The 10263-nt window shown below is 41.1% G+C and overlaps 2 protein-coding genes across 3 annotated transcripts in view; both read right to left on the reverse strand.

The window, feature by feature from the left end:
- Positions 1–76: 76 nt before the first annotated feature.
- On the reverse strand, positions 77–5441 carry tipin (timeless interacting protein). Of its 2 annotated transcripts, XM_069175045.1 has the most exons (9): positions 5380–5441; positions 4001–4160; positions 3756–3846; positions 2405–2480; positions 2184–2306; positions 2037–2100; positions 1097–1327; positions 631–887; positions 77–501 (listed from the first exon to the last, which is right to left on the reverse strand). In XM_069175045.1, the coding sequence occupies exons 2-9, from the start codon at positions 4146–4148 to the stop codon at positions 265–267; spliced, it is 1227 nt and encodes a 408-aa protein (XP_069031146.1). In that variant the 5' UTR covers positions 4149–4160; positions 5380–5441; the 3' UTR covers positions 77–264. The 2 variants fall into 2 exon arrangements, with proteins under 2 accessions (XP_069031146.1, XP_069031145.1); XM_069175044.1 differs by having other exon boundaries at positions 77–887.
- Positions 5442–6502: 1061 nt separating this feature from the next.
- lctla (lactase-like a) overlaps positions 6503–10263 on the reverse strand; it is an 8094-nt gene continuing 4333 nt past the window's right edge. The window contains exons 9-13 of the mRNA XM_069175103.1: positions 10058–10263; positions 8969–9095; positions 7853–8052; positions 7691–7754; positions 6503–6618 (exon numbers count right to left, since the gene is read on the reverse strand). The exon at positions 10058–10263 is cut by the window's right edge and continues 69 nt beyond it. Coding sequence (XP_069031204.1) covers positions 6503–6618; positions 7691–7754; positions 7853–8052; positions 8969–9095; positions 10058–10263 — 713 coding nt within the window. The remainder of the gene's footprint in view (positions 6619–7690; positions 7755–7852; positions 8053–8968; positions 9096–10057) is intronic.

Consider the following 10263-nt stretch of genomic DNA (forward strand, 5'->3'; position numbering starts at 1 on the left):
AGATTTGCTGAATATATATTTATATTTGGGGTTTGAAGTGTTGGCGGGACAAAAAAAATATTTTTGGGAACCGAAGTTTAAAACCAACTAATTTTATTGAACAATTCAGAAAATAAACTGATTAAATAATAATCAGGTCCGTGTCGTCGCTGCCAAAACTGAACAGAAAATATGGAATCGATGTTTTAACTATAGAGTTTAGATTATAAAGCTTCACCCAAAAACCCGTCGCCGTGACAACAGGACTTTAGAATCTGGTGAAGCTCAGGGCTTCTTACTGGGTGAGCTTTTATCGTCGTCCTGGCGATCGTCGCCGAGACGATGCTCGGGGACGCAGTGGATCTCTGTCTCAGAGTCTTTGGGTGGAGGCTCACTGGGTGGCTGCTGCTGCTGCTGCTGTTGTTGTTGATGTGTGTTGTCCAAATCGTCCACCTCCTTCTCCACCTCCTCCTCCACCTCTTTCTCCACCTGCTCCTCCACCTCCTCATTCTCCTCCTCCACCTCCTCCTCCTGATCGGCGGAGCCGTCGAGGACGTTCGTCTCAGTGTCTTTGGGTGGAGGCTCACTGGGTGGCTGCTGCTGCTGTTGTTGTTGATGTGTGTCGTCCAAATCGTCCACTTCCTCCTCCACCTCCTTATTCTCCTCCTCCACCTCTTTCTCCACCTGCTCCTCCACCTGCTCCTCCACCTCTTTCTCCACCTGCTCTTCCACCTCCTTATTCTCCTCCTCCACCTCCTCCTCCTGATCGGCGGAGCCGTCGAGGACGTTCGTCTCAGTGTCTTTGGGTGGAGGCTCACTGGGTGGCTGCTGCTGCTGCTGTTGTTGTTGTTGTTGTTGCGTGTCATCCAAATCCTCCACCTTCTCAGCACCTTTTTCTCCATTATTTTCTGTAACAGGAAGTTTTCATATCAGACTAAACCAGATCATTTTTCACCTTTAAAAAAAAAAAATAACTGACAAAATATTTTTATATTATGGCGGCATCAATATTTTGATATAGATTTGTTTGTAGAAGAAATCTTAAAATAAATAAAAACTTAAAACTACCTTTCATCACATATTTGACAGTGATATTAAAAGTGCTGAACTGACTCACCTGCTAGCTGCTGGCGGGCGAGTTTCCTCTCCAGCGCCCGCCGTCTGTTCAGCTCCATGCGTGTCCGCTGCTCCTCGGTCAGAGAGGGAGGAGGAGGAGCAGGAGGAAGAGGAGGAGCAGCGAGGGCCGGAGTCGAGTGGACCGGTTCTTCTGGGTCGTTAACGAAGCTCCCTCTACCGAACGGATCAGAATCCCCGAATACTTCCACCTCCGGCCGAACTTCTTCCTCGTCTACGACAACAAAAAAAAGACCGTTAAAAACATGCTGACAGACGCGTCTGTTTGATATTGAAATAAATTAACTACACGTCTAAATACTGGTCGCAGAGGAAAATAATTTATCAAACAATAACGGTAATTAGCAACCTGTCTGTCAGTGAACACTGATGCTGACAATAACTAATGTTAGAGGAAGTGACCATATTTGGACGAGCTGGGGGAGGAGCCAGCGGTGGATCTGACCAATCTGATTGGAAACCTGACGATACTACGTCCCGCCCACCGATAGCTGTAACCTGACTGCACCACAGGCCTGTCAATCAAACAGACACGCCCCCAAAAACAGGTCTTCTTGAATCTTCTTTTCTAATGAATGAGGGATTATTTTCAGATGGACCTCCAGAAAACTAATAAGAAGGAGTGACTTTAGCTAACAACACCGAGATAACTGATGGACACATTTTATTCACTTTGGATTTGATGAGAGAAGTTGAATGGGAGTCTATGGAGCCGGAGGCTTTTTGGAGCCGACCTCTAGTGGCACTCGCTGGTATTGCAGCTGAAGACACTTCTGGATCAGAACCATTTTACAGACCTGAAGCTACGAACTCTTTTATAAACAATCTGTTGAAACAACTTTGTCCAGTCCAGCAGGTGAGTCTTTTAAAACCAGAAGAATAATGTGTTTCCGTTGAAACACAATCAATAATGTGCTTTTCACCGTCTTTCCCCATGAAGTCTTCGTGCGTCAGCGGCATGTCCAGTCGGATCCGTTTGAGACACGTCTGCGCGACAAAAAGAAGACAAACCATTAAAACTGCGGAAACCCTGCGGACTTCGTGGAAACCTTCCGGCGCTTCGATCCCACCTGAACTTCCTTCTTGGTGCCGAGCTTTTCCACTTTGTCGATGAAATCTTCAAACTGCAGCTTGGGATACAGGCGGTGGGCCCAGTTCTCCATCTTCTGCATGAGCAGCCGGAGGTCCTCGGCCTGGTCGGACCGCCACAAACACCACGAGTCGGTTAAACGTCACGCCGTCAGAAAAAGGCGCGCTTGATTTAGTTCGTAAATGTGTTATCAGCTCGTACCTCGTGTCCTTTGCCTTTAAAACGAACGTTGTCAAACAGAGTTCGCAGAGCTGGAAGACCTCTTTCTGAAATCAGCCTTAAAAAAAAACAACAGTAAAACCAAACATTAATTATATATTAATAGATTAATAAAGCAGCTAAACACGTTCCTATTTACACATCCACAGCTGAGCAACACTAGCATCCATTTTCTGAAGTTAAAAAAAACAATATTCACTCTTTTCTGAGCTTTTTTTTTTTAATTGTAATATTTATGTGATTTATAGTTACTTATAACTCTTACATTCTTTATTTTATTCTTATAGTGCAATACAACTAGTCAACAATAAGACATTACTTTTACAGGACGAAGCTACAGTTGAACAAAATGGTGCAGTTACCATGGTAACAACAACAATAACAAGCAAGTGAAACAAACAAAACAAAAAAAACAAGGCATGTCGGTCTTAGATATTATTTTCTGGTGCGAAAAAAAATTATTCAATTCTCAAGACTGTTTCTGTAGGTTACAACATATCGGCCAATGAATCGATATCGGAAGTATTTTACTCACTAATATTGGTATCGACCCAAAAAATCCAGCATCGGTCGGATTCTAGTAACTAATTCAACTAATAAAAATAATTTTTAAAACCTTTTTATAAGGTACAACTAGATGATTTACAGGAGCCTGTGTAAACAATAAATTACGTACTGGCCAGCCACGCCCCCTCAAACATTAAAGGTCCAATACTTTACCGTGTTTTATTTCGGTCTAAATATATGAATAAGAAGATATTTCTGTGGCTTTAATCAGCAATATAGTTTTACATCTCTTTTAAGTTTCTCTCTGCAGCTCCACCAACAACAGGCTGTTTTGTGTCTGTTACTTTTAAGGCTCATTGACATCAGCGTCCCTCTCTTCTGATTGGCCGACCGTTTTCTGAGTGACAGACACCCTTGGCCAACCACAAGGTTTTCTTCGGCAGCTGAATGGCCGCTACTTCATTTACTTCCAGAAAAAAGCGGTTAGACAGTTGGCTGTTGCTGAAGGTATCATGTGACATCAGCACAAGTTTATGACATCACAAACTTACAGGAAGTCCAAATGACACATTTGCTGAATACTTTTTTTTGTGCAATTCTTTATAGATCCATTTTTTTTGACAGTTTCACAGTATTTCTAGCACCTAGACCTGCTTTATAATAAAAAAAAAAAAAAATGTATATAATACGGGACCTTTAAAATCGAATGTTTTAATCACTGTTCGTGTCTCAACTTTCTTACACTGGCAGAGCAAATAATGTCCTTTTTAAATTAGCATTTAAATGTATTTAACTCCTGTTTTATACTGTGAAACGTCGGCGGTACCTCTGAGAGTCCAGCTTGGGTTGTGGCCTCTTCACGCCTCGTCTTTTAGCCGCGGGGACGTCGGCCAGCTTGGACATGTCTCCGTCCTCCGCTGCAACCAACACGCCACGCCGGAAAATAAGACGAGTTACACGACAGGAAAACCTTCAAGACCGTCATTCATCGTCTGCAGGGGTGTTTTTGTTACTGTAATAAAATGTTGAAATATTGTCTTGACAAAATGGATTTTAACTGCAGCTTCTCACCGTTAGCAAAATGATCTCCGTCCTCCTGTCCGCCGGCGCCGGCGCCGCCCGGGGAGACCGGCGGCGGGAGAGGAGGGAACATTTCATCCTCAACGCCGCTGTAGCGGAGCCGGTCGTCTTTTCTGCCTTTTTCCTGCGACTTGCGCATGGTGTCGAACTCCTGGAGGGAAAAAATAAAAGCTGTGTCAGCAACAATCAGCTTTCAGAGTTCACGTTAATTTAACTGTTTTACTGCTAATAGAACAAATCATTTACTGTAGTGAAACAATAGAAACGATCAGTTCTGACGTACATTTATTTTTGTGTAAAAAAACAATATCAGTAGAAATCACTTAGCTGCATTTATACTCGGACTACTCTAGTATTTCTGTTTAATGTATTTATATACTCTTATGATTGTTTATTGGCTTGTGTATGTTTTTGCTGTAGTTAAGATTTATATTTGACTTAAATAGAAAATTAGATGTCCTTTGAAACACCTCTAGGTCAAAGACCAATATTATTCTGTCATCCTCTGGATTGTTTTTCCGTTCACAAAACATTTGTATTGTATTTTTGCATGTCTGATTTTCCTGAAAAGAAGGATCCCTCCTCAGTTTCTTCCCCCGTTTATTTTTTCTGTTAAACGTTTTTCAAAGAGTTCTTCCTCATCTGAATCAAGTAACTAAGTAAGTACTCTTTACTTTACAATACGGCCTTAAAATAAGATCACGATATTGATAAGGTCATGTTACAGTGTCGTGATGTGGTTGGTTGCAAAAGATCAGATGTACAACAAACTACAGAAATATCTTAGCTTTTAATGAATAATTTAAAAAAAAAACTGTTATATTCAAGCCAACATAAAACCACAACACTAATTTATTCTTGACATTTATAATATTTTTTGTCTTATCTTTAGCGTTGCAGAAATGCCCAACTCATTCACGTTGATCTGAATTTGCCTTTTAATTTGAAATTTTGTCTCGGTCGAGCACGAGCTTCCGCCACAGGAAGGCGGCAAACTCAACCAAGATGCGGCCGCGAGCCGTCACGCGAAGTCCGGAGACCGCCGGTCACCGTCAGACAGGGCGGTCAGCGGAACCGGGACAGTCCCGGTGAACGGCACACTCGCGTCTGTTTGTCTGAACGGTGCGCGAACCGGACGTTCACGATGAGTAACGTTACCGAGCAGCTGCCGGTTATCCGGCCGTAGACACGAGTTAAAACGCGGCTAAGCTAACGACGAGCTGCTGAGATCAAGTCGGCTGACGTCATCAAACTGCCCGTCAGTGACGTCATGAAACTCAACGGGTCGACGTGAAACTCCCAAACACGACAGCGAGCTTTTAAAACAACACACCGAGCAGCTCGAGAGAAAAGCAGCTTCAGTTCCGTACCTGCTGCGAGCTGTCCGACGGTGAGCGAAGCGACGAGCAGCCGGAAGGCTAGCGACGTCAACTTCCGGTACTAAACTGCGCCCGTTTTTTAGTTTTCAAAATAAAATCCCACAGAAATTACTCCTACTTTTTTTATTCGGAAAATTCACAATAAATACTTTTGGGGGGGGGGTATTTCTCAAGAGATCAAAGAAACGAAAACGTTTTTCTTTTATATATATATTTAAAATATAGCCTGCATTATGTTCAAGAAAAATGGTGTTAACTCGCACATGTTGCTAATTCAGAATCATAACTGAATGAACAACATCCTTCAACACTTTTATTTTCAAACTATGTTACAAACCCCAAAAACTACATCAGAAGTCCCACATATCCTAAAGAGTCTATAGGTTGCAGCAAAAACATTAAATTTATTAGAAAGAAAAAGATTTAACAAAAAGAAGGGAAGCCACTCAGACCAACCTACAAAGGGTCAGAAGATTCACCGTCTTCCCTCCAAACTAAACCCCAAATCAGAACCAAACCCTACAGAAATAAAGCAGTAAAAACAGAACAAAACTCTCCATCATTCAGTCAAATCGCAAAAAAACAGACCAAACCAGATCGAAAAGCATTTCTGATGTTTTGCATCACGTACATTTTCATCCGATAGCGTTCATCAATAACCACTCAAAATTTAACTCTTAAAAATGTGTTTAATTGAAGTTTAATGATCCACAGAGTGTACAACACTTTATCTCCATCACTCTTTTCTCATTTTTACAAACTTCTCGACAGTAAACCGTCTCCGCTCTGCAGTTAGCTTGAGCAGCCAATAAAGCTCAAAGCTACGTCAAAAACAAAAAAAACCCACACAGGACCAGTTTGTTAAAAAATAAATATATAATAATGAAATCGTCATATAGCTCCCAAATCTGAATTTCATTGTTCCAGAGAAAAAGAGTCTGTTTGTTGAAAACAGAGCGGCAGGACAGTTAAATCAACAAAATGCTCTCGACGGGAAGAAAGTTTTACGGCTTCGAAAGTCACTCTCAGATTCATTTCTTCCGCTTCAAGGCTAAACTGAGGTCTGGTTCCAATAAATAAATAAAATAATAAAAAAAAGAGGATGTGTTGTTTCTCAGAGGCGTCCGCGCAGCAGGAACATGAGGAAGACGGCGCTGAGGAGGATGCAGAGCGTGCACACGGTGGGAACCACGATCTCCGTCACCATCTCCATGTGGCCGATCAACGGATCTGCAAACACCGAAATTTAATAGATAAATAAATTCATCAACGCACTAAGACGTATGTACGTAAAAACACAAGTTGCCAAGTTCAAGGAAATACAATTTGGAAAAATGTGGGGAAAAAAAACAACCCTGTCAGCACATTTTTTACATTTAATATCTGTATCACTTATATTTTACATTCTCAGGTAATTTGCAATAAATTCATGTTTGTCTAATTCTTGTCAGTCCAAAATAAAATTTGAATTGAATTGAATTGAATAAAAATTACTCCAACAAACACATTACACATTTTATTGGATTCATTTACTGCTAAATTTAGTTTTTAAAATTGTTTTTATTTTTAACACCATTATTATTCTAGAAGTGAAACAGAAGAGGTTAAGATGGTGCTTCAGTTCTCACTTATTTAAGCATTAACTAACTAATCATTTACTTCTTAAATTATTTTCTAATGTGTCTGGATTTGTAGGATTGTGTGTAAATATAACATTAGATTTAAACAAAAAAAAAAGGTTGTTTTTACGCACATTAAGTTTACAGTAACATGTTTTGCCCAAAAGACATAAAGCCTTTAATGAATGACATTTGCTGAAGTAAAAATTACAAACATTTATTTCGGGATTGTAAAATGTATTTACAGTATTTTTGTATGTTTTCTTATCTGCAGGAGTTTCAAAACTCTTAAAAGTGAAATAAATAATAATATCAAATCCATGTTTTCGTCTTTTTGCTGAATTTGTGGACGGGGAGTTTATTTCCAGTACACCAGTTGAGTAAATAAATCAACTTCCCACCGCTGAGTGAGCGTGAAACGGCTGCTGAGGGAGGAAGTGTGTTAAATCTCACGCTGCCACATTTCATCGTATATATTGTACCTAAACTTCGTCATGCACTGGCCAAGCCTGGTGCATTCCTGCATGTTCCTGATTTCCCTGGGACTGTCTTCTAGCTGGAGGGGGCAAAACAAAGAAAAAACCCTGTTAGATGGCGGAATAACAAGCTTCGGACAGACTTTTTTTCTTTGTTTGGCCCCGCCCAGCTCCTCACAGCCTCACGCGGCGCTTCGCTGTACCAACCTGCAGCCAGCAGCTGGTTACTGGAGGAGCAGGTCTCCACGGCTTTCCTCTTCCAGCTCTCCACCTGTCAACACCAAACAAACTCAGTTTAAACAGCGTACTCTCCTTCAGGTTTAAAAAATAAATTAAAAAAATGATGTTGAGTGTGCTGTTGGAGTTTACCTCTCTCTGATTGGGGAAGCCGTTGGAGCTGATGATGCGTTTGTAGAACTGGACCGAGGCCTTCGGGTAGCGCGGCTTGTTCTTGTTCCTGAAGTCGACGTAGTAGAGGCCGAACCTCTCGGAGTATCCTTCGTCCCACTCGAAGTTGTCGAGGAGCGACCAGGCGGTGTAGCCCTTCACGTTCACCCCGTCTTTGATTGCTGCGAGTTGAACCGGAGACAAACTTTTAATTATATGACAGGTGGCTCCGCCCCCAGAGATCTGATTGGTCAACTGAACATTTGGAACAAATGATCATGACATCATCACTAGAATTATAACTCCTCCTCCTCAATGGGAAAATATAATTAGAGTTGAATTTCATATAATATTAATATAATGTAGTTCCTACTTGTTATGGATCTATTAAATGACCCATTTGGTGAAGTCGGGTCTCTTTTGGTCCTTTTTGGTGGCTCCGAGCACCCGTACCGTAACACCACGGATAGTCACGCACTTACAATCCTAGAGGAGGCTAGCTGGACCGGTTTGGTTTGAACACATGACACGATGCTAAAATGTTAAAAACACATGAGAACATGGATATCTTTGTTCATCAGATATCTTTGTTCACCGGATATCTTTGTTCATCAGATATCTTTGTTCGCCAGATATCTTTGTTCATCAGATATCTTTGTTCATCAGATATCTTTGTTCATCACATATCTTTGTTCATCAGATATCTTTGTTCGCCAGATATCTTTGTTCGCCAGATATCTTTGTCCTTCAGATATCTTTGTTCCAACCAGACTGAACTAGCTGATCAGTTTAGTGTTTCTATGTTCTGTATTTATTCAGTTGGAGACTAGAAATCCTCTCTGTTGCTAGGTGGTTGCTAAGGGTCGAACTACTTCCTGGAGTAATAAACATTGCTTACATTACATTAAGAGTCTACTGACGTGACTGATTGTTTTCCGGTTGTTAGTCGTACCCCGTGTATTACCTTGGAAAGGGAGATTGCACTAATATTATTATATTACTTATTATTATTATTACTAATATTGCTTAATCTATGTATTCAAACCAGCTCAAACACAACGTAAAATCTTTGTTTGATGTTATCTGCGTGCGTTTCACCTTTCAGCATTTCGTTGATGTAGTCTTTGAAGTACTGCATCCTCCAGTCGTCACAAAGGTCAGTGCACAGCATCTTCTCCGACACGCCGTTTTCCGTCACGTAGATCATCGGGTTCCCGTACTGCGTCTGTTGGAGAGACGTCGTCAGTTTGTACCATATATTTCAAATCAAAAATTTGCGTTAAAATTTCTTCCGTTGGGTTGCTTTCATGGCATAAACTTAATTTTGTTTTTCTGGACGAGAGTTAGATGAGAGGATCAATAACAGTCTAATGTCTGAGCAATAAACTTTAAATTGTGTAATACACCCGTCTGTCCACCAGAGGGCAGAGTGACAGTGTCATGTTTTACCTCGCCGAGGCATGACCAGTACAGTTACAAAAAATAAGTGGCTAAATTTAAGAAATTATCACGGTTTGAGTTAAAATAAGTAATTTCACGTAACTAACGTTCCATACTTAACGTACGTTATATTTGTTAAAAACATTACGTTGTGTGAGGAACTCACTTATGTCACTTTAAAGAAAGCACCTATTTTTCTTTATATATCGTCACATGACCTCCGTCAGAGGACTTCCTTCTTTAGCCATACGTGTACTCTTCATGGTGCCCTCTAGTGGACCGATGGGTGTATTACACAATTGACAGTGGATTGGAAAAGGGAGTTTATTGCTCGGAGGTTCGGCTCCTGAGAAAATTACACATTTTGTTGCTTCTTAAAGTTAGAAAATAAATAAATGGAACCCCTGCAGCAGAAACACATTAATGTCAATGGAAATGTTTTTCCTGACCTTAAAACGCTGAAAAAAATGCAAACAATAATTGTGGTGGGTGATAAAGTTTGCATCAATCTTCTGTAACTCTCAGAAAGAAAGCAAAAGATTGAACTTCCCAAAAACTAGTTCTTTGAATCACAAAGCCATCTGTGCACTTATTTAATTTGGCTCCAAATTCTTTGTATTAACTGAACTTTTATCAGCCAACCTTGCATTGCTTACGTGCCCAATTTTCCCGACAGAAACCTAAAAAAATATATCTTAAATTTAACATATATACGGCAGGAAATCTGGAGAGTTTTAAGATTCGTACCTTGACAAAGTTCAACAAACGTCGGAAGCCCCAGGGAACCGAATAGAGCCACTCGGAGCCGGGATCGGGCCACTTCGGGTCCACCAGCTCGGCAAGGTCGCGATCCGCGAAGTAGCTATCCCCGAGGCCCGACGGGTAATTCTTCTGGGTGACGTAGCGGGTGGTGAAGTGTCCGAGGCCGAGGAAGTCGCAGGTGCCCTTGATGT

Source organism: Embiotoca jacksoni, unplaced genomic scaffold, assembly GCF_022577435.1.
Source record: "Embiotoca jacksoni isolate LCO1_2020_lvr unplaced genomic scaffold, fEmbJac1.0.p SCAF_64, whole genome shotgun sequence".
Classification (NCBI taxonomy): Eukaryota; Metazoa; Chordata; class Actinopteri; family Embiotocidae; genus Embiotoca; species Embiotoca jacksoni.

Excerpts from the sequence above, each read along its gene's own strand:
- tipin (XM_069175044.1), bottom strand. The coding sequence starts at position 4,148 with ATGCGCAAGTCGCAGGAAAAAGGCAGAAAAGACGACCGGCTCCGCTAC. Across the intron at positions 2,307-2,404 it reads TTAAAGGCAAAGGACACGAG|GCCGAGGACCTCCGGCTGCT; the intron begins GTACGAGCTGAT and ends CGGTCCGACCAG. Across the intron at positions 2,101-2,183 it reads GCACCAAGAAGGAAGTTCAG|ACGTGTCTCAAACGGATCCG; the intron begins GTGGGATCGAAG and ends TTTGTCGCGCAG.